Raw genomic sequence first — 23,499 nt, 5'->3', positions numbered from 1 at the left:
AGTAATACGTGTAATACGTGGAAAAGAAAAACAGAAAAAGAAAAGAGAGAAATGTAATTGTGAAATGCGCACGTATCGATCGCACGACGCGGTCTCTACGTAATGATTTTATTTTATTATTCTTTCAGATGCATGAAGCTTTACTTGATCGAATAATAAGCAGTAAAATATGTCTGCCTAAGCCGCTATGCTTTCCACGCGCCGTACCCTTCCGTTTTAACGCTCCGCCATCCCTTCATTAACTTTAATCGCCCGAAACTGAAATCACCGTCCGTTCCCAACGAAATCCGACGCTTCCGCGATACGAGCTTCCGCGCTGCTAGTACAGTTTTCAATGTAAGTAAAATGAAATCTTGGTTGCATCGATTCGCGTGTTCCATTTATTTTCGTCCATCTGGTGTGCCCTAACATCTCTATGTACATCACTATTTCTGCGTGCCTCGTGAACGTAGATGTAAAGAAACAAGAGAAAACTGTGAAATAACCTGCGTGTGAAAATACCATCGTGATTAATAAAAAATTTTGATTATTTTGATTGTAATACATAATTCTAATTTATATACATACACACGACGATCTTTGGTATGTTCGTCGTAGACGATTTGCGTGTTTTTACGTACACGATATTTCATGGTTCCGAGTTATTTACTTATTTGGTAATCAGTAGACAGCAACTTGTTCTTCTTACAATCTGTATTACTTGTTACTGTTACACATTCAGATTACACACGCACATGAATTTCTATGTAACATTGTTGTCCTACATACGAATGGTAGAATGAGATTGTACTTTTTTCCATTGGCGTTTTTCTTTCTGTTCCTTTTTTTTCTGTTAGTAGTAAGCACGATGTGTAACAGACAAGCATCTTTTATTATTTTTTTTTGTGTTCATGTTGGTTTGACTTCTGGCCGGCCTTTACTATTTTCTTACAATTACCACACGATACTCACAACACGCACCACCTGTTTATTAAAACACCGAATGCCCTAGTGCCTGCCACTCAGCTACACTGCACACTATGTACTGCAAAATGTCTGTTCCAGAGACATCGTGATTTTACGATAAAGGTGGATTTAAATTCTTTATTTTTTCTTCTGCATTCTCTTTCTTGTCGTTTATTTACTGTATAGCGTGATTTAGGAAAAGTGGGATTAACTAGAAATTAGTTTTATATGATTAGAAGTTGTAATAAGATAATAGTAATATGAAAATGTTTCAAATTTTTATTCGAATTCTCTTTAAACATCTTAACTCGATTTAACTATTGGTTTATGATATTCATTTGTCTTGGAATGATTAATACTTATCGTTATAATGAATGGAAACTGATTGTTGAATGAGTTTCTTCTAATGTCGATGATACAAAAATCATTTCTAGTACTACTAAACTATTCATCAATTTTCGTAGTGATTTAGTTCAAAAGTTATAATAATTATTTCGCAATTACTTATCTAACACCTTCTACACACAGTACATTCCTCGTTTATTTAAACTTTTACTCACATTTCATTCTACATTCCACTTAATTTAAACATTCCCAATTCTTTTAAGAAAAGCGACATATCCAGTATAGCCGTATTATCATCAAATCTACCACAGATATTCTCATATTAATTTGAATTTAATTATATACTAAAACATTAAAAAATGAAACGAAAATTTCCCACGAACTCATTCAACGATCCTCCCAAACGAAAAACTGAGTACGATACCTCTGGAACCTCTCATCGAATGGAAAACACAAAAACACGCTATTCACACCACTCTATCCGCTATACTCTTCCCAAAAGAAACCTCTTCAATCTCTCACTTCCGTTTAATCTTTGCCAAACACACAAAGCTCGTCCGGCGTGCACTTGTCCGTAGGTTGTTTTTTTGACTTGACTATTGTTACGTTGACACGCACGAATTCTTGTCTTAGCAAGCCGCATCCGCTGGGTTATGGTCCGTCGCATGGAGAGTCTGTCTTGAACTCTGAAAGAAGCCAAACGAATGAAAAGAAAAGAAAAAGAAAAAGAAAAAGAAAAAGGATAAAAAATAATGAAACGAAAGTGAAAACAAAACGAAACCGTAGTAAATCAACAGTAGTACCAGCAACAACGTAGAATTGTCTTTTTTTTATTCTTTAATTCTTGTCCGATTTGTTCTCACCACTTAACGAAAGTGCGAGCGAAAGAGTGAGGAAAAAGTGCTGAGCGAGAGAGCCTGAGCGAGAACGTGATTTTAGAGGGGACATGGGTCTTTTTGTTTTCTTGGCACGTGCGCTCGCGCGGAAATTCACACGAATATTCTCACATACTTTCCACAGAATACGAGGACACACGGCAGGCACACACAACACTGCGCGAACAGATCGAGGAGGGGAAGGAAGATAGGGGCGAGGGGGTTCAGGTTGTAGAGACGATCGAAGAAGTCGAGGAGATCGAGAAGAGGAAGCGAAAGGACGCGGAGGAAATCGAGGAAGAGATAGAGACCGTTATCGTAGAAACGGACAAGAAGGGCAGACTGACTCGAAAGCAAAAGAAAGTTGATGAAATTGAGAAACATGTAGACGTACAGGAAGAGGAAGAGAAAGAAGAAGAGGTTGTAGAGGAAGCTCGCAAGGTACTGAAAGCGAAAAGACCGCAGGTCGGCCGGGATGAGCTCGAGTTAGAGGAGATCGAAGAATTCGAAGTGAAAGAGGACAAGTCGGTTGCCTCTATCATGCTGAATGTCCCTAGCCAGCGTCACCAAATAGTGCCATTAGACCAGATCACTGAACAAGCACCTGGCAAACCGGAATTAGAAAAAGCTAAGCTCACGATGGACACCGTCACCGCCTTGACAGAGCAACTGGTACCTATTCAAGAGAAGGAAACGGACATCAGCCAGGTGAAGCCTGTCGAACGCAAGGCGTCCCTTTCGATCTCACCTGTTGAACCATACTCGACCACTGAGACAACTGTTCAAGCGTCTACTGGAGAATTTTCTGACACTTTCAAACCGATATCTTATGAAGCCACCCCAGGGATAGTCCCTAAGGAAGGTCTAGTCGTCAGTGAGATTCTGACAAACGACGCTAGAGTGTCGAGTCTGACAACGGTTAAGCAGGAACTTAGCAGGACGGCAGACGTCAGCATGACTGTTCAAGAAGCTACCACTGTTTATGAGACAATGGTCAGTCAGAAGGAGGTGCCAACTGAAGACTTCGTGACTCCTTTGGCTGCTGAGGCTGAGAAGACTGTCTTATCACAGATAGGATTGTCTGTGTACGAGGTGCAAGAGGGGTTGGTAGAAGATAAGTTAGAGCCTTTGAAGACAGCACCAGCTAAACCTAGAGTGAATGTCACCGCTGTGGAGCCACTAGTTGTCGAAGAAGTTCGGCCAGAAGATAAGCCAGGAAAATACTATCCGGAATTAATAGTTCCTACTGAAATAGCTACCCAGACAGTGATCTCTCAGAAGCAACGGGTGACGGAAGAAATGCACGCGCCAGAGAAAGAAGGTGAATACGTGCCAGGCAGACTGCCACCTAGTCAAAAGGCTCAGGTTGGTATCTCTTATGGCAACGAGACAGCTGTGATCGAACAAAACGTTATTCAAGAAAGCGAGGGAGTGTATGTTTCCGAGAGGAAGGTGGACACTTTCGAAGCTATGCCGAATGTTACCCTACTAGAAGGAGTCTCTGTGTCCACAGTACAGACTCAAGATACTGAAACCGATTTGACGATAGAAGAAACTAAGAAGGTAGAGGCTGATTTGAATATTGTCGAAATATCATCTGCAGTGACTGTGGAGACTGTTCCATCGGAGAAGGAGCAAGATTATCAGCCAGGCGACAAACCAGCGACCAAGACAGCCGAGACATCTATATCTTCTCTAGAGATAGGGTCTATCTCTAGCACCATTATTCAAGAATCTGAAGGGATCTATCAACCAGACCAGAAGCCTACCAAAGTCTTAGCAGAGACTTCGATCAGACCGGAAGAACATGTCATGGTCTCAGAGATTCATACAGCCGATTACCCGTCAGACTTTAAAGACGAACTGAAGTATGTACAAGAAAGTGGAACAGTGACGGTACAGCTGACAGAAGCTAAAGTAGTGCAAGAAACTCTGATACATGATCAAGAGACAAAGATGGAGGAAGTGGTGAAACCAGAAGAAAGAGTAGTGGATACCAGCTACGACGCCATCAGAAGTGTAGAAGTGTTCCAGACAACGTCAGTAGAAAAGGAAGCTGACCTGAAGATCTTTGAGATGCCAGAGTCCCATAGAGGAAAGACTGTACCCACACACCCCGTTGTCTCTTTGGAAGTAGAGATGACACAACCAGAGGACAATTTGGGAGAAATTTCGAAGGACGCTCCATCATCCGGAATAGCTAAGATAATACCCATCAGCTTGCAAGAGACTGTTGTAGATGAAACCGTGGTGGCTGAAGACTTAGCTACCGTTCAGAAAGACAAGGTTCCTGAGTCTAAAGTAGCTGAGGTGATGTTAAATGAAATCGAGAGTCTTCACACTACAATGGTTGTTGCCAGCGAGAAGGAAGCTGAATACACTGAGATTTCGGAGGTAAAAGGCGCCTATGCCAGTACTGAGTTCGCCACTCAAGTAGCCCCGGTGTTCGAAGAAGTCAGAACACATTCACCAACTGGAGAATACGTGCCAGAAGAGACACCGGCTTCTGGAGTGGCTCAACCATCTCATGTGCATTTGGAGAGTTTAACAATAGCCATGCAAGAAGTCGCTGAAAAAGAAGATCTCTATAAAATAGACGTGAAACCTGATGGCAAGACAGCAGTAGTAGAACTGACGGAGCCTAGACCAGGTGCCACTGTGTTGGAAATAATTCCTCACGATAGGGAGAACATTTACAGTCCAGACGAAAAACCACAGGACTACACGGCACAGCCACTGATATCAGGTCACACAGTAGCGCTAAAATCGGAGACCTTAGTAGAGCAGAGCACCGCCGATATCAGTACTGAACAACCAAAACTGGGAACAGCTGTTCCTCAACGAGATGCTCTTGAAGAATTAATTGTAACTGAAACGAACATCGCTGAAACGGAGAAGATCAGAGAGGAGGACACCAAGCCAGTGACACAGAGTGCAGAAATGGAGATCTGCTCTAAATCCGAAAAACTCACAGTAACCGAGGTGATGACCGTGTTAAGCGAGGAGAATCTTCAAGTTGAAGATCTACCGAAGGAAAGACAAGTCACTATGGCAATTACTGGTGGACACGAGGTAGCCGAAATGGAGGAAACTATCATTGCTAACAACATTGATGTCTTGAAGGAGGAAAAAGCGAAAGAAGAGCACGCGAGTCAACAACAAAGCGGACTGGAAGTGGTAGAACAGACAGAAGTATCAGTGTCCGAAAAGGAATCCACTTTACTGGAAGACGTTAAACCTGACACCAAGAAAGTAGACGTAGTCTTCGAGGAAGGAGAAGGTATAGTTGTCGGAATGACATACCCAGAAGACAAAGAAGGAATATTCACTGGAGAAGAGAAACCTAAAAGCATGGAAGCTACCGTAGACATCGTTGCTCAAGGAGTAGCAACTACTTTCGAAGTGACCAGTGACACTGGACTGAGCGAGTTATTAAAAGAATCAATCCCTGAGACTAAGCCTAAGACTACAATACTACCAATTGAAGCTGCAATATCAGAAGAAGTCCAAACTCGAGAGACCGAGGCACCATTTACTGAAGTCAAACCAACTGACAAAACAGCTAAACTCGAGTTTGTCACAGGAGAAGGCTTGATAGTCTCATCCGTGACAGCTGGGGACAAAGAAACTAGCCTGCCAGAAGCAGAGAAGCCAGAAACCAAGTCAGCCACGTTCGACATTCCAACTCACATCGTGGCAGAGATCAGTGAGACAACAACCACTGATAACGTTGATCTGCTAAAACGCGAGGAAACGACCTCTGCTACAGCCACCACTGATCACATCACTTTCCACAGTATGATCACTACTGAGACAGCTACTGGCGATTTAGAGAAGCCAATGGAAGACTTTGTGCAGCCTGATAAGAAGATCGTCGATGTTTCCTTCGAAGAAGGTATAGGAGTCACTGTAACCGAGACAATCGTGTCAGACAAGGAGAAAGAATACTTCAAGAAGCTCGAACTTCACGGAGAACAAGCTACTCCAGCCTTCGATGCGCACAAAGTCGCTCAGTCAATGGAAGTCACACCATCAGATGTCTCCGGTGACTTGACCGTTCCGGCGCCAACTACAGCCGCTGCTAAAGAGGAGACACTACCGTTCGAGAGCATCATGCAGACAGAAACTATAGTTTCTGAAACCGAGAAAGAATTCATAGATAACGCAGTAGTGTCTAATAAAGCTGAAGTATCCATCAACGAGATAATCAGCGCTACGACTACCACTGAAATACCAGCTGACAAGGAAGATGTTCTTCGCATCCCTGAGAAACCTTCTGAAAAACAAGCCAGTATTCAGCTCGCTGGTCACGTGATTGCAGAGAAGACCGAAGTCACTGTGGACTCTAGTGCAGGCAAATTAGAGGAACTAAAGCCAGTGTCAGCTTCGGCTGTTCCATCGAGTGTTCCTCTAGAGGCAGTGATCAGTTCAGAAACACAACCTACAGAGGCGGAAGGTGTGTTAAGTAAGGATAAGACGCCAACACAGGCTTTGGCGGATCTCTCAGTAATTGAAGATCAGAGTATTCAAGTGTCTACAGTAGTTTTAGAGGACAAGGAGGAAGAATATAAGACCACAGAATTGCCAGAAATGAAGACTGCAGATAAAAGCCTAGTCGGTGGCCACGTGGTCGCGCAAACGACAATGCAGGTGGTTGATTTTAGCACTGGAGACTTCGTTGACGAGAAGCCATCAGAAGCTACAGCTATTCCAAAACATGTTCCCTTCACTCCTTTGATAGAGTCGCAAGCGATTGTCCAGGAGAGCGAGGACAAATTCGTTCCGGGATCGATGCCTGAGAACAAGAAAGCGGTGGTAGACCTGGAGGAAGGTAGAAACATTGTCACAGTGTCCCAAGTGACACCAGCTGACAAGGAGTCTCTGTACATTTCCGAAGAAGCGCCGTCGAAACATGCTGCGTCAGTCGGATTAGACATTATTCACACGATCGCTGAAACAACTAAAGTTTCTATCCAAGATTCTATAGCTGATGTAACTCTAGAGAAACCAGACGCAAAGAAAGCACTGCCGACGCAGGAAGTGTACCAGAGTGTCCTGGTCACACAGGACATCGTCCAAGATCAAGAGGACACTTTCGAGGGCAAATTCAAGCCAACTGTGCAACAGGTAGAAATCTCCATCGAAGAAGGCAAACGCGTGACCACTGTGACGGAAGTCAGCGCTGTTGATCGGGAAGGGGTCCTGAAGACTGTCCTAGAAGAAAAGACTCGATCAGCTGTACCGGCGATAGTCTCTGGACACGAGGTAGCTGAGAGATCCGAGATAATTCCACAATTGAGTACTGGAAAAGTGGACGTCATCAAACCCACAACAGCTACAGCTCAAGTTGGCCAAAAACCTTTCGAGACAGTAGAGACAATAGAACAGGTGCTGGCCGAGAAAGAGGTGGACAAAGTTGAGGAACTAACTTTGCTAAAGACCAGTGCTCGTGTGACGGTAGATGAGAACCGATTCATCGCTATCACAGAAGCAACAACCACCCAAGATGTCGAGGCTGATTTATCGGAGATGAAGAAACCTCGAGAAGAAACCGCTAAACCAGCCATGGAGGGCAAGGAAGTCGCCGAGCAGATGGAGGTCAATCTTAGAGAAGGTCTTGGCGAAGTACCTGCACCTATAAAACCAACAGCTGCCGAAGCACATCCCACTCAGACAACTTTGGAGAGTGTTGATGTCAGCGAAACTGTGCCTCAAGAACACGGCACCGTTTTCGAAGAGAAAATGAAGTTAGACGAACGTAGCGCCACTGTCACTTTCGTTGAAGGCAAGAGTATCACTGTTGCCCATGTTATTACCCAAGATAAAGAGGACACTATGACTATTGAGAAACGTGAAGAAAACAAAGCTGAAGTAACTCTGACGAAGGTTGGCATGGATATCGCACAAAAAGCTGAAGTGTTCGTGGATCAGAGCACTGGAGAAGTTCGACCTTTAGAGAAGCATGAAGCTAAGGCACAGCCTACAAGAGACGCTCTGCAGCCTGTTATTGTAGAAGAGACACCTAGTGCGGAGAGCGAAGGAACCTTTGACAAATATCCAAAGGCTGTTACTTCTACTGCAACAACAACCTTCGAGGAAGGGCATGGTGTCTCCGTGACGGAGGTAACATCTGCGGAAGTAGAGTCAATACTAAAAGAAAAGAAGCTAGATGTTACTCAAACAGCTACCAGCACGATCATTGCTGAACGTAGTATCCTGGAGACAACGATGGTTGAATCCCAAGTGAACATCCCTGACAAGACCCAAGAAATCACTATGACTCCACAGGTGGCTATTCCAGGTCAGGAGACCTTCGAGAGTATCATCGTCAGAGAGAATATAGTGGAGGAAACTGAACAAACATTTGAGGGTGTATTCAAGCCACAGACCCAGAAGGCTGATATAGACATCGAAAAGGTAAAGTCTCTTCAAGTGTCCGAGACAATCAGTGAAGACAAAGAGACTACCTTTGATGTGGCCCCTAAACGCGAAGGTGTCAAAGCTACTCAAGACATTAGCCTCCATGAAACAGTAGTAGGCTCTATGACGGAAACCATTCAGAGCATCCAAGAAATTCAAGAGGAAAAACAGATGTCCACACAAGCGACTATGACTCAGACATTGATTGAGACCGCGGTAAAGACAGAGACAACTGTAGGAGAACGCGAGGAAACGTTCGAAGGAAAGTTCAAGCCTGAGGAACAAAAGGGCAAACCCCAGTTCGAGGGACTAAGCACTGTAATGGTCACCGAAGTAGTTTCCAATGAAATCGAAGACGTTCTACCAACTGACGTTGCTCCCAAGACACAACAAGCACAACCTAGCCTAACAGGTAGAGAGGCTCCAGAAGTCTTACAGGTAATCACTGCAGCGACCACAGAAGAATTAGAGAAGATGACAAAATTAAAGGAACAACAAGGTACTCTGGAAGTAGAGGAACTAACATCTGTAGCAGTGAGCGAAGTGATATCTAATGAAGCAGAAGACATACTCACCTTGAAAGCCACGCCTAAGGACCAAAAAGCAGATTTCAACATCCTTGGTAGAGAGGCTGCTGAGACTACTCAAGTAACGACTATAGCAGAGACAGAGGATCTCGCCTTAATGAAACCAGAAGAACAGAAAGGAAAGCCGAAAGTAGATGAGCTGACTCCATTAACAGTGTCTCACGTAGTGTCTGGTGAAGCTGAAAAAGCTTTACCGGTACCAGAAGTGCCTAAAGAAAAGACAGCCCAACCTAGTCTGTTGGCTAGAGATGTCGCTGAGACGATGCAGGTGTTGACAGTGGCTAGTGCTGAAGAACTACTCGCACCACAGGCTCCAGAAGAGAAGAAAGGCAAGCCGCAAGTGGAGGAGCTAGCACCTTTGACTGTTTCACAAGTGGTGTCTCATGAAGCAGAGGACACTTTGCCTACACCAGAGGTACCAGTCGAAAGAGAGGCTCAACCGAACCTAATAGGCAGGGATGTAGCTCAAACAATGGAAGTACTGACTATGAGTAACGTGGACATCCTAACAGAAGACAAGAAACCTGGTGAACAAAGAGGAGTCCCTGGCCTGGAAGAGTTTGTGCCCCTCTCAGTATCGCAAACGGTGTCCACTGAAATGGAGGACGTACTGCCTAGTCCAGAGGTACCAACAGAGAAGATGGCACAGCCAAGCTTGCTTGGTCGTGATGTAGCTGAGACAATGCAAGTGTTGACCATGATCAGTACTCAGGAGCTAACGGCGATGAAAGCTCCAGAAGAACAGAAAGGCAAACCTAACGTCGAAGAACTGACGTCGTTGACTATTTCTCAGACAGTGTCACACGAAACAGAAGAGGTGTTGGAGAAGACGATCACACCTAGCACGGTGACAGCTAAGCCAGCGTTAACCGGCAGAGAAGTAGCTGAGACAAGCCAGGTCCTAACCGTAAGCAACGTCGAGGAATTAGAGAAACCAGTATTACCTGAAGAACAGACAGGAAAACCGAGTTTAGATGAGCTGACATCGTTAACAGTTTCACAGATAATCTCTAGTGAACTAGAAGACACTCTGCCATCTCCTGAAAAGCCCAGTGAGAAGATTGCTCAGCCCCAGATGATAGGAAGAGAGGTAGCAGAGAAAACTGAAGTCCTCACAGTTACAAACGTTGAGGAGCTACAGAAATTAGAAAAACCAGAGGGCCAAAGAGGCAAGCCTGACGTAGAAGAATTGAGCTTCATCACAGTATCAGAAGTTGTCTCCACAGAGAAAGAAAAGGAAATGCCACACCCAGAGGCTCCTAAACAGCGTAAAGCTCTTCCAAAGTTGGACAGTATAGAAGTTGCAGAAACTTCGGAAGTACTGACCATGACTAGCGCCGAGGAGCTTCCTAAGACCAAAGCTCCAGAAGAACAAAAAGGTAAACCTCAATTAACAGAACTGTTGTCCCTATCAGTCTCAGAAGTAGCTTACAGCGAAGCAGAGATGGGACTGCCAACACCAGACGAGCCTACAACTCAAACAGCGAAACCAAGTCTCTTTGGTATCCAAGTCGCTCAGAAGTCTCAAGTGATACCATCCTCAGGTACCGAAGAGTTAGAGGTAGCTGAGAAACCAGAAACCAAAAAGATAATACCCGAACAGATTCCATTTGAAGGTATCGAGCTATTGCAACCACTGCCACAGGAAAGTGAAGGCACGCTTGTAGTAGAGAAAACAAGCAAAACAGCAACGGCTGAGGTTTCATTCCAAGTGTCAGAGAGTTTAGAGGTGACGCAGGTAACTGCCACAGAGCAGGAAGCTAAAGAAGTGATCAAAGGGGTAGCAAAAGAGGCTTCTGCTCAGCCTGACGTAGTTAAGAGAGAGGTTGCTCTGAAAACCGAAATCCAGCCTGAGGACGCTGCGTCCGAGTTTAAAGTGAGCAAGCCTGAAAGTAAAACCGCCAAAGGCGTGAACGATGTTCAGCAAGGCGTGATAGTAACCGAGCATCTGGCTACCGGCGAGCTCGAGTCAGATCTGCCCGAGTCCGTAATACCTTTCGCGAAGTTAGTGAACGTTTCGATCGTAGCCGAGCACCTGGAACAAGTTGTCGGTGAGTATTCTTGCTATCAAGGTATATGCGAGTGCCAGTGACGGGACAGACGGGGACACAGCGACAACGCATGTAGGGGACGGCTTGAGGAGACTGATACTTTAGCAATCCGAGTCACAGGATATCTAATGTAAGAGAGAGAGGAGGTTTGGTGATTGTCTAGAAAAAGAGATTTCTCGCTGATTATGGTGACCTTGAAATATGTTGTCAAGGTCATCGTTTTGAACAACTTTTTCCTATGTATGTTACTGTTGTTCAAGGTTAAACGAAATGTGATTTGATTACATACTACTGGCAATGATTCAAATGTAATGATTCATTCGATTACTAACATGCAATTGAAGCTGAATAGTAATTTACAATCGATACATTTGTCTAATTACATTTTGTCTAATTATGACATCATTCATATTCAGTCTCTGAGATATATTTGAAAATATGTTTTAACATTATATATTCGATGTTACGAATTTGTTGTTTGTATTACTTAGGATTTTATTGCATTTAAACTGAATTTGGTTTCAGTTTCAAATTCAAAAAAAATTGCACTTAAACGTTTGATTTGTAGATTTGCATTTAGTAATATATAAGGGAATATAATGCAATTTATAGTTACCAAATTCAATAGATTAGGATTATAATGATAGCATTAAGAAAGAACTATTTACGGAACATAATACATAATATTGAATATATATTTCATATTTTTGCATACATCTCTGAAACTAGTACAAAGTAGTAGTTACATGTAGAGGACAAAAATATTCAGAATGATATCTTCGACAATATATTTCTAAGTCATTGAAGGTCACGGAAATGTTTCCTAGATAATTACCTGGAAAACTTAATTAAATGTTCATGCGGGGAAGTTTAGATTCGTCCATTGGATGAAACCGGATGTAGGCTTGTTGGACCGTAGAGTTTAGGCGGAGGAAATGTTGAAAGGACGAGAAAAGGTAGGTATACCACACGAGGTATCAGAACACAAGGCATCAGGTCTACAACACAAAATGACACACAAGACGATACAAATCTCCACACCACAAAGACACAAAACAAAAATCATGCTCGTCGCGTCGCCAATCGGGATCGTGTTGATTCGGTTGATGAGAAGAGAAAGAATTGTCTAGAAGAATGGCCTACGGGTCGGAAACGGGATGTTCGTGAAGTCTAGTTCGCGGATCGAAATCGAGAAGTCAAACCAAGCAAAAAAGAAAAGAATTCATACGGACATAATACCGCGGCGACACATTTGTTAATCATATCACACCTTTTCTGTATACATTTCAGAAACCACAGAAGTACCAGCGCAACAACATCACATCACAATCACACAACACACAACAAAACACGATACGCCACAGCAACAGACGATCGAATCTGACACAGAGGTAACCGAAGAGTACACGACTAAATTCAGGCGCGGGAGTAGGGATGATGAAACCGCGGCGATCAAAACAAAGAAAACGATTATCAGAAAGAAAAAAGCGGGAACAGAAGCTGAACAAGACAATGTCGTCGTCATTGAAGAAGAATTAGAGGACGTCCAATCGAAAATACCATCAATACCGAAGAAACAATTTATGCCGATAGAAGAAATCACAACTCCTATGGACGTTGAAGAAATTGTACCTACGAAAATCGAAGAGGTCGAGGAAGTGACACCAAAGATAGAGGAAGTTAAAGTGAAAGAAGAAGAGGTCAAAGATGACACCAAGAAAGTCACGAAGAAGAAGGTCGTTCGAAAACGAGGAAAAGCAGAAGTGACGGAAGAAATAAAGACAGAGGAAGAGGACGAAAAGTATCCGAAGGTAGCTGAAGAAGAAATTCCAGAGGAATTTACCAAACCAATTACACCACTCGAGTATGTTAAGCCAGTTGTGGAGCAAGTTGAAGAACAAGTTACTGTCACAGAAGAAGTTACGAAAGAAGGAAAACCGAAAAAGATAATTAAGAAGAAGGTAATTAAGCGTAAAGGAAAGGAGCAACAGGTAACAGAGGTTGTTACCGTAGAGGAACAAGGAAAAGCACCAGTGACGAGTATCACAGAAGGTCCAGTTGAAGAAGTCGTGGAGGAAATAATAACACCATTGCCTAAACCCAAATACGCCAAACCATCGGAAGTGGAGGAAGTTCGGGAACAAGTGACAGTTACGCAGGAGGTTACAAAATTAGGTAAACCCAAGACAACTACGAAGAAGAAGATCATCAAACGTAAGGGTAAAGAGCAACAAGTAACAGAAGTTGTTACTGTTGAAGAACAAGGAAAAGCTCCTGTGACTACTGTCACTGAGGGACCTGTGGAAGAAGTGGTGGAAGAAATAATAACACCTTTGCCAGAACCTAAACGGGTCAAACCAATTGAAGTAGAAGAAGTGCGTGAGCAAGTGACGGTTACTGAAGAAGTTACACACTTAGGTAAGCCGAAGAAGACAACAAAGAAAAAGATTATTAAACGTAAGGGTAAGGAACAGCAAGTGACGGAAGTCGTTACTGTTGAGGAACATGGTAAAGCACCTGTGACTACTGTTACGGAAGGACCAGTGGAAGAAGTAGTTGAAGAACTCATTACACCACTACCAGCACTGGCATACGCTAAGCCCAGGGAAGTAGAAGAGGTTAGGGAGCAAGTAACAGTTACTGAAGAAGTAACCAGGGAAGGTAAGCCGAAGAAGGTAATCAAAAAGAAAATTATTAAACGTAGAGGAAAGGAGCAACAGGTAACTGAAGAAGTGACTGTTGAGGAGAAGGGTAAAGCTCCAGTAACCACAGTAACTGAAGGTCCAGTAGAAGAAGTAGTGGAAGAAACAATCTTACCGTTGCCAGCACCAGAACACGTGAAACCAACCGAAGTTGAAGAAGTACGTGAACAGGTAACTGTTACTGAAGAAGTAACAAAAGAAGGCAAGCCGAAGAAGATCATAAAGAAGAAAGTTATCAAACGCAAAGGCAAAGAGCAACAGGTCACAGAAGAAGTTACGGTCGAAGAACAAGGTAAAGCTCCGGTGACCACAGTAACCGAAGGTCCTGTCGAGGAAGTTGTGGAAGAAATAATTAAAGCCTTACCAGCTCCAGAATACGTAAAACCAACTGAAGTTGAAGAAGTTCGCGAACAAGTAACTGTCACTGAAGAAATAACCAAAGAGGGTAAGCCAAAGAAAGTTATCAAAAAGAAAATTATAAAACGCAGAGGAAAGGAGCAACAAGTAACTGAAGAAGTGACTGTTGAAGAGAAGGGTAAACGTCCGGTGACAACAGTTACTGAAGGGCCAGTAGAAGAAGTAGTGGAAGAAACAATCTTACCGTTGCCAGCACCAGAACACGTGAAACCAACAGAAGTTGAAGAAGTACGTGAACAGGTAACTGTTACTGAAGAAGTGACAAAAGAAGGCAAACCGAAGAAGATCATAAAGAAGAAAGTTATCAAACGCAAAGGCAAAGAGCAACAGGTCACAGAAGAAGTTACGGTTGAAGAAAAAGGTAAAGCTCCAGTGACCACAATAACTGAAGGTCCTGTTGAGGAAGTTGTGGAAGAAATAATTAAAGCCTTACCCGCCCCAGAATACGTCAAACCAACTGAAGTTGAAGAAGTTCGCGAACAAGTAACTGTCACTGAAGAAATAACCAAAGAGGGTAAGCCAAAGAAAGTTATCAAAAAGAAAATTATAAAACGCAGAGGAAAGGAACAACGGGTAACGGAAGAAGTCACTGTTGAAGAGGAGGGTAAGCGACCTGTAACAACAGTCTCAGAAGGACCTGTTGAAGAGGTTGTAGAAGAAACAATCTTACCGTTGCCAGCACCAGAACACGTGAAACCAACCGAAGTTGAAGAAGTACGTGAACAGGTAACTGTTACTGAAGAAGTAACAAAAGAAGGCAAGCCGAAGAAGATCATAAAGAAGAAAGTTATCAAACGCAAAGGCAAAGAGCAACAGGTCACAGAAGAAGTTACGGTCGAAGAACAAGGTAAAGCTCCGGTGACCACAGTAACCGAAGGTCCTGTCGAGGAAGTTGTGGAAGAAATAATTAAAGCCTTACCAGCTCCAGAATACGTAAAACCAACTGAAGTTGAAGAAGTTCGCGAACAAGTAACTGTCACTGAAGAAATAACCAAAGAGGGTAAGCCAAAGAAAGTTATCAAAAAGAAAATTATAAAACGCAGAGGAAAGGAGCAACAAGTAACTGAAGAAGTGACTGTTGAAGAGAAGGGTAAACGTCCGGTGACAACAGTTACTGAAGGACCAGTAGAAGAAGTAGTGGAAGAAACAATCTTACCGTTGCCAGCACCAGAACACGTGAAACCAACAGAAGTTGAAGAAGTACGTGAACAGGTAACTGTTACTGAAGAAGTGACAAAAGAAGGCAAACCGAAGAAGATCATAAAGAAGAAAGTTATCAAACGCAAAGGCAAAGAGCAACAGGTCACAGAAGAAGTTACAGTTGAAGAAAAAGGTAAAGCTCCAGTGACCACAATAACTGAAGGTCCTGTTGAGGAAGTTGTGGAAGAAATAATTAAAGCCTTACCCGCCCCAGAATACGTCAAACCAACTGAAGTTGAAGAAGTTCGCGAACAAGTAACTGTCACTGAAGAAATAACCAAAGAGGGTAAGCCAAAGAAAGTTATCAAAAAGAAAATTATAAAACGCAGAGGAAAGGAGCAACAAGTAACTGAAGAAGTGACTGTTGAAGAGAAGGGTAAACGTCCGGTGACAACAGTTACTGAAGGACCAGTAGAAGAAGTAGTGGAAGAAACAATCTTACCGTTGCCAGCACCAGAACACGTGAAACCAACAGAAGTTGAAGAAGTACGTGAACAGGTAACTGTTACTGAAGAAGTGACAAAAGAAGGCAAACCGAAGAAGATCATAAAGAAGAAAGTTATCAAACGCAAAGGCAAAGAGCAACAGGTCACAGAAGAAGTTACGGTTGAAGAAAAAGGTAAAGCTCCAGTGACCACAATAACTGAAGGTCCTGTTGAGGAAGTTGTGGAAGAAATAATTAAAGCCTTACCCGCCCCAGAATACGTCAAACCAACTGAAGTTGAAGAAGTTCGCGAACAAGTAACTGTCACTGAAGAAATAACCAAAGAGGGTAAGCCAAAGAAAGTTATCAAAAAGAAAATTATAAAACGCAGAGGAAAGGAGCAACAAGTAACTGAAGAAGTGACTGTTGAAGAGAAGGGTAAACGTCCGGTGACAACAGTTACTGAAGGACCAGTAGAAGAAGTAGTGGAAGAAACAATCTTACCGTTGCCAGCACCAGAACACGTGAAACCAACAGAAGTTGAAGAAGTACGTGAACAGGTAACTGTTACTGAAGAAGTGACAAAGGAAGGCAAACCGAAGAAGATCATAAAGAAGAAAGTTATCAAACGCAAAGGCAAAGAGCAACAGGTCACAGAAGAAGTTACGGTTGAAGAAAAAGGTAAAGCTCCAGTGACCACAATAACTGAAGGTCCTGTTGAGGAAGTTGTGGAAGAAATAATTAAAGCCTTACCAGCTCCAGAATACGTAAAACCAACTGAAGTTGAAGAAGTTCGCGAACAAGTAACTGTCACTGAAGAAATAACCAAAGAGGGTAAGCCAAAGAAAGTTATCAAAAAGAAAATTATAAAACGTAGAGGAAAAGAGCAACAAGTAACTGAAGAAGTGACTGTTGAAGAAAAGGGTAAACGTCCGGTGACAACAGTTACTGAAGGACCAGTAGAAGAAGTAGTGGAAGAAACAATCTTACCGTTGCCAGCACCCGAATTCGTGAAACCCTCTGAAGTTGAGGAAGTTCGTGAACAGGTAACTGTCACTGAGGAAGTAACCAGAGAAGGCAAACCGAAAAAGATTATTAAGAAGAAGGTTATCAAGCGTAAGGGTAAAGAGCAACAGGTTACTGAGGTGGTTACCGTTGAAGAAAAGGGCAAGGCGCCTGTAACAACAGTTACTGAAGGTCCTGTTGAAGAAGTAGTAGAAGAAACATTTATTGAACTACCAATACCCGAATTTGTTAAACCATCTGAAGTTGAGGAAGTACGAGAACAAGTAACTGTTACTGAGGAAGTAACTAGGGAAGGTAAACCAAAGAAAGTAACAAAAAAGAAAGTCATTAAACGAAAGGGAAAAGAGCAACAGGTGACCGAAGTTGTCACTGTCGAAGAAAAGGATAAGGCACCTGTAACCACAATTACTGAGGGTCCCATTGAAGAAGTTGTTCAAGAAATAATCAAGGCAATACCAGCTCCTGAACAGGTTCAACCAACCGAAGTTGCAGAAGTACGTGAACAAGTGACTGTTACTGAAGAAGTAACCAAAGAAGGCAAGCCGAAGAAGATCACGAAGAAGAAGGTTATTAAACGCAAGGGCAAGGAACAACGGGTAACGGAAGAAGTCACTGTTGAAGAGGAGGGTAAGCGACCTGTAACAACAGTCTCAGAAGGACCTGTTGAAGAGGTTGTAGAAGAAACAATCTTACCCTTACCGGCACCAGAATTCGTAAAACCATCTGAAGTAGAAGAAGTACGCGAACAGGTAACTGTTACTGAAGAAATAACCAAAGAAGGCAAGCCGAAGAAGATCACGAAGAAAAAGGTTATCAAACGGAAAGGCAAAGAGCAGCAGGTCACTGAAGAAGTTACTGTTGAAGAGAAGGGTAAACGTCCAGTGACGACAGTAACTGAAGGTCCTGTCGAGGAAGTTGTGGAAGAAATTATTAAATCCTTGCCAGCACCAGAACATGTAAAACCAACCGAAGTAGAAGAAGTACGTGAACAAGTGACTGTTACTGAAGAAATAACCAAAGAAGGCAAGCCGAAGAAAATCACAAAGAAGAAGATTATTAAACGCAAGGGCAAAGAACAACAAGTAACTGAAGAAGTTACCGTTGAGGAGAAAGGTAAACGTCCTGTAACCACAGTTACTGAGGGTCCCATTGAAGAAGTTGTTGAAGAAATAATCAAGGCGTTGCCAGCTCCTGAACGGGTACAACCATCTGAAGTAGAAGAAGTACGCGAACAGGTAACTGTTACTGAAGAAATAACCAAAGAAGGCAAGCCGAAGAAGATCACGAAGAAGAAGGTTATTAAACGCAAGGGCAAGGAACAACGGGTAACGGAAGAAGTCACTGTTGAAGAGGAGGGTAAGCGACCTGTAACAACAGTCTCAGAAGGACCTGTTGAAGAGGTTGTAGAAGAAACAATCTTACCCTTACCGGCTCCAGAATTCGTAAAACCATCTGAAGTAGAAGAAGTACGCGAACAGGTAACTATTACTGAAGAAGTGACAAAAGAAGGCAAACCGAAGAAGATCATAAAGAAGAAAGTTATCAAACGCAAAGGCAAAGAGCAACAGGTCACAGAAGAAGTTACGGTTGAAGAAAAAGTTAAAGCTCCAGTGACCACAATAACTGAAGGTCCTGTTGAGGAAGTTGTGGAAGAAATAATTAAAGCCTTACCCGCCTCAGAATACGTCAAGCCAACTGAAGTTGAAGAAGTTCGCGAACAAGTAACTGTCACTGAAGAAATAACCAAAGAGGGTAAGCCAAAGAAAGTTATCAAAAAGAAAATTATAAAACGCAAAGGAAAAGAACAACAGGTCACAGAAGAAGTGACTGTTGAGGAGAAAGGTAAACGTCCTGTAACCACAGTTACTGAAGGTCCCATTGAAGAAGTTGTTGAGGAAATAATCAAGGCGTTACCAGCTCCTGAACGGGTACAACCATCTGAAGTAGAAGAAGTACGTGAACAAGTGACTGTTACTGAAGAAATAACCAAAGAAGGCAAGCCGAAGAAAATCACAAAGAAGAAGATTATTAAACGCAAGGGCAAAGAACAACAAGTAACTGAAGAAGTTACCGTTGAGGAGAAAGGTAAACGTCCTGTAACCACAGTTACTGAGGGTCCCATTGAAGAAGTTGTTGAAGAAATAATCAAGGCGTTGCCAGCTCCTGAACGGGTACAACCATCTGAAGTAGAAGAAGTACGCGAACAGGTAACTGTTACTGAAGAAATAACCAATGAAGGCAAGCCGAAGAAGATCACGAAGAAAAAGGTTATCAAACGTAAAGGCAAAGAGCAGCAGGTCACTGAAGAAGTTACTGTTGAAGAGAAGGGTAAACGTCCAGTGACGACAGTAACTGAAGGTCCTGTCGAGGAAGTTGTAGAAGAAATTATTAAATCCTTGCCAGCACCAGAACATGTAAAGCCAACCGAAGTTGAAGAAGTTCGTGAACAAGTGACTGTTACTGAAGAAATAACCAAAGAAGGCAAGCCGAAGAAAATCACAAAGAAGAAGATTATTAAACGCAAGGGCAAAGAACAACAAGTAACTGAAGAAGTTACCGTTGAGGAGAAAGGTAAACGTCCTGTAACCACAGTTACTGAGGGTCCCATTGAAGAAGTTGTTGGAGAAATAATCAAGGCGTTGCCAGCTCCTGAACGGGTACAACCATCTGAAGTAGAAGAAGTACGCGAACAGGTAACTGTTACTGAAGAAATAACCAAAGAAGGCAAGCCGAAGAAGATCACGAAGAAAAAGGTTATCAAACGTAAAGGCAAAGAGCAGCAGGTCACTGAAGAAGTTACTGTTGAAGAGAAGGGTAAACGTCCAGTGACGACAGTAACTGAAGGTCCTGTCGAGGAAGTTGTGGAAGAAATTATTAAATCCTTGCCAGCACCAGAACATGTAAAACCAACCGAAGTAGAAGAAGTACGTGAACAAGTGACTGTTACTGAAGAAATAACCAAAGAAGGCAAGCCGAAGAAAATCACAAAGAAGAAGATTATTAAACGCAAGGGCAAAGAACAACAAGTAACTGAAGAAGTTACCGTTGAGGAGAAAGGTAAACGTCCTGTAACCACAGTTACTGAGGGTCCCATTGAAGAAGTTGTTGAAGAAATAATCAAGGCGTTGCCAGCTCCTGAACGGGTACAACCATCTGAAGTAGAAGAAGTACGCGAACAGGTAACTGTTACTGAAGAAATAACCAAAGAAGGCAAGCCGAAGAAGATCACGAAGAAAAAGGTTATCAAACGTAAAGGCAAAGAGCAGCAGGTCACTGAAGAAGTTACTGTTGAAGAGAAGGGTAAACGTCCAGTGACGACAGTAACTGAAGGTCCTGTCGAGGAAGTTGTGGAAGAAATTATTAAATCCTTGCCAGCACCAGAACATGTAAAACCAACCGAAGTAGAAGAAGTACGTGAACAAGTGACTGTTACTGAAGAAATAACCAAAGAAGGCAAGCCGAAGAAAATCACAAAGAAAAAGATTATCAAACGCAAAGGCAAAGAGCAACAAGTCAGTGAAGAAGTCACGGTTGAAGAGAAAGGTAAACGTCCAGTGACCACAGTAACGGAAGGTCCTGTCGAGGAAGTTGTGGAAGAAATTATTAAATCCTTGCCAGCACCAGAACATGTAAAGCCAACCGAAGTTGAGGAAGTTCGTGAACAGGTGACCGTTACTGAAGAAGTGACGAAAGAGGGTAAACCAAAGAAGGTCACTAGGAAGAAGGTTATTAAACGTAAAGGCAAGGAACAACAGGTTACTGAAGAAGTTACTGTTGAAGAAAAAGGTAAACGTCCTGTAACCACAGTTACTGAGGGTCCCATTGAAGAAGTTGTGGAAGAAATAATCAAGGCGTTGCCAGCTCCTAAACGGGTACAACCATCTGAAGTAGAAGAAGTTCGCGAACAAGTGACTGTCACACAAGAAGTAACCAAAGAAGGCAAACCAAAGAAGATTACGAAGAAGAAGGTCATCAAACGTAAAGGCAAAGAGCAACAGGTGACGGAAGTAGTCACTGTTGAAGAACAAGGAAAGGCTCCTGTGACTACAGTCACTGAAGGTCCCGTTGAAGAGGTTGTTGAAGAAATACTGAAACCTCTTGTTGCTCCAGAACGAGTTATACCTAAGGAAGTAGAAGAAACTCCTGAAGAGGTATTGGTCACAGAGGAAGTAGTGAAAGAAGGAAAACCAAAGAAGGTTATCAAGAAGAAGATTAAGAAGGGTGCTGTAGAAACTGTATCTGATGTCACAGTAGTTGAAGAAGCTCCCGAAGCTCCCACTGCTGATGGTAGAAAACCTGTGAAACTTCAACGTATGAAAGTTACCAAAGTAGAAACCACAAAACTCGAAGCCCAAGAAGTATCTTTGAACAAGCCTCAATTTGCACAAATTACATTGCGCAAAACGCCTAAGAAGCCTAAACCGGTGGAAAAGAAGGAAAAATTCCCTCGTGTCTTGCTTCGAAGTCGAATCGTTGCTATCCAATTTCCTCCTGCTCCTAGATTCCTGAAGATCTCTGAGATCGAGCCGAACGAAGTTCAAAATGGTATCCTGTCACGCAACGTTGAAGAAGCTGAAACCTTACCAAAACTGAAAAAGAAGAAGGTCAAGCATTTGAAGAAAGAAATAGCCAAGCTGGAACAACTGGACAAAGAATTTGAAGAACTGAAGAAGGAATTGCCAATAGAGAAAGTCGAAGAACCTGTTCCATTAGAAAAACCAGAGAAGAAAGTGAAGAAGAAGAAGAAACCAGAAGACAAAGAGAAGGAAGCTTTGAAGCCTCAGTTAATGAGGATCAGTATCAAAGAACAGAAAGCAATCAAACCTAAGATAGAAGAACCAGCAACTCCCTTATTCGCACAAATCAAATTGAAAAAACCTAAAGCCACACCTAAGACACGTGGAAAAGACGAAGGTAAATTCCCGAAAATTCTACTGCGCAGTCGCATTACGGAGCACGAATGGCCTCCATCCATTCAATATCCAAAGATAACCGAAATGGAACCAATCTACGTGCAAAATGGAATATTATCCCGCACAATGGAAGAAGCATTGCAGATCAAGAAGATAAAGCGCAGAAAAGTAAAGCTTCCAGAAAAGGAGCTGACGGAATTAGAAAAACTGGACCAAGAGTTCGAAGAATTAAAGAAGGTTCCTCTAGAGAAAGTTGAAGAATTAGCTCCGTACGAACGCAAACCAAAACCACAAGAAGTCGAAGAGGAGAAACCAAAGAAACTGAAAATCGGCAAAGGAAAACGTCGACCCGAGGAAGGAGAAGAACCGGAAACAGTAAAACTGAAGAAAATACCAGGAAAGGAACCAGAGCTTCCAGAAGAATTAGTTCCCTCTCCAAAGAAGAAAGACGAAGTGGACAAACCTGAAAAGAAGAAAGAAGAACCTGAGTATCCAGAGTTGAAACCATTCGAGCCTTACGACATAGACAGAAGCGATGCCGAACTGGAAGAAAGAGAAAAGCCAGAATATCCTGAACCAGAGAAACCTAAGGCCAAGAAGGTTCCAACCAAAAAACCAAAGAAGGATCGCAAAGTACCTGATCAAGAGACTGAAGCTGTTCCAATAGTACCAGGTGTTCCAAAACCAAAAGAACCTGAAGAAGAAGAAGAAATCAAGAGAAGAATCCCTGAACGACCACCTCCGGAAGAAAAGCCGGAAGAAATTAAGCTAAAGCCCTGGAAGAAACCTAAAGAGCCTGAAGAAGAAGAAAAGAAACCAGAGGATTACATCAAATTCGTTCCCAAAGACGACGACATTGTCGAGACAGTCGAAGTTATCACGACTGTTGACATCGAAGAGACTCCAGAGAAGAAACAGAGGAAGATTAAGAAGAAGAAAACGACGACCAAACGCGGTGATGAGAAGCCTAAAGTCGTGGAAGAAACGACGATAGAGGAAGAAGGCGTTGAGCCGATCGTTACCGTCGAAGAGTTCGTCGAAGAGAAGCCGAAACCGGCAGAGATAGTCGAAAAGCCCGCGCCTGTGGAAGAGATCAAAGAAGAAATCGTAACAAGCGAGATCGTCGAAGATGGAACAAAGAAAACTGTGCGCAAAAAGCGCGTGACAAGGAAACGCGAAGGTAAAGAGAAGGTCACCGAAGAGGTGATCGTCGAGGAGGAAGGTAAAGCACCACTGACAGCAACAATAGAACTCCCCGAAGACCACACTACACCAGATTTACACGAAAAACCCAAACACAAAAGACCGATTAAACCAAAAGCCGGTGAAAAAGTGCCCGAAGGTAAGCTGAACTTCTTACGTATTGCTATCCACCATTACAATCTTAGACGTATACAACGTACAAAAGCAACATTCCACTTTCTATTCTTAACAAAGAACAGGAAACAAAAGACATACCCGACAAAATATGTATTTTCTACAGCATATATGATTTTTCGATGCATTTACTGGTCGGCTAACTGGTCAGCTTTCATACGATTTGATTCCACTCAATCATGAAAACTAGTTTCGCCGAGGAGAGCTGACTGCCATT

General features: G+C 42.8%; 1 protein-coding gene across 24 annotated transcripts in view; it reads left to right on the top strand.

Moving 5' to 3' along the window:
- The window catches only part of sls (sallimus), a 237,073-nt gene that overhangs the window by 191,450 nt on the left and 22,124 nt on the right, over nucleotides 1–23,499 (top strand). For 19 of the 24 annotated variants that reach the window (XM_076369145.1, XM_076369150.1, XM_076369148.1 and 16 more), the window contains 2 exons: nucleotides 2,311–11,223; nucleotides 12,514–23,247. The exons of 1 other annotated variant lie outside the window; for it this stretch is intronic. In XM_076369145.1, coding sequence (XP_076225260.1) covers nucleotides 2,311–11,223; nucleotides 12,514–23,247 — 19,647 coding nt within the window. Of the gene's footprint in view, nucleotides 1–128; nucleotides 152–2,310; nucleotides 11,224–12,513; nucleotides 23,248–23,499 lie in introns of those variants that run through there. 4 more of the 24 variants (XM_076369156.1, XM_076369155.1, XM_076369161.1 and 1 more) reach the window with 3 other exon arrangements.

The sequence above is a fragment of the Nomia melanderi genome, chromosome 7, assembly GCF_051020985.1.
Source record: "Nomia melanderi isolate GNS246 chromosome 7, iyNomMela1, whole genome shotgun sequence".
Lineage (NCBI taxonomy): Eukaryota > Metazoa > Arthropoda > Insecta > Hymenoptera > Halictidae > Nomia > Nomia melanderi.
The sequence above is the reverse complement of the archived record's forward strand: the minus strand, read 5'-3'. Positions and strand labels throughout refer to the sequence as shown.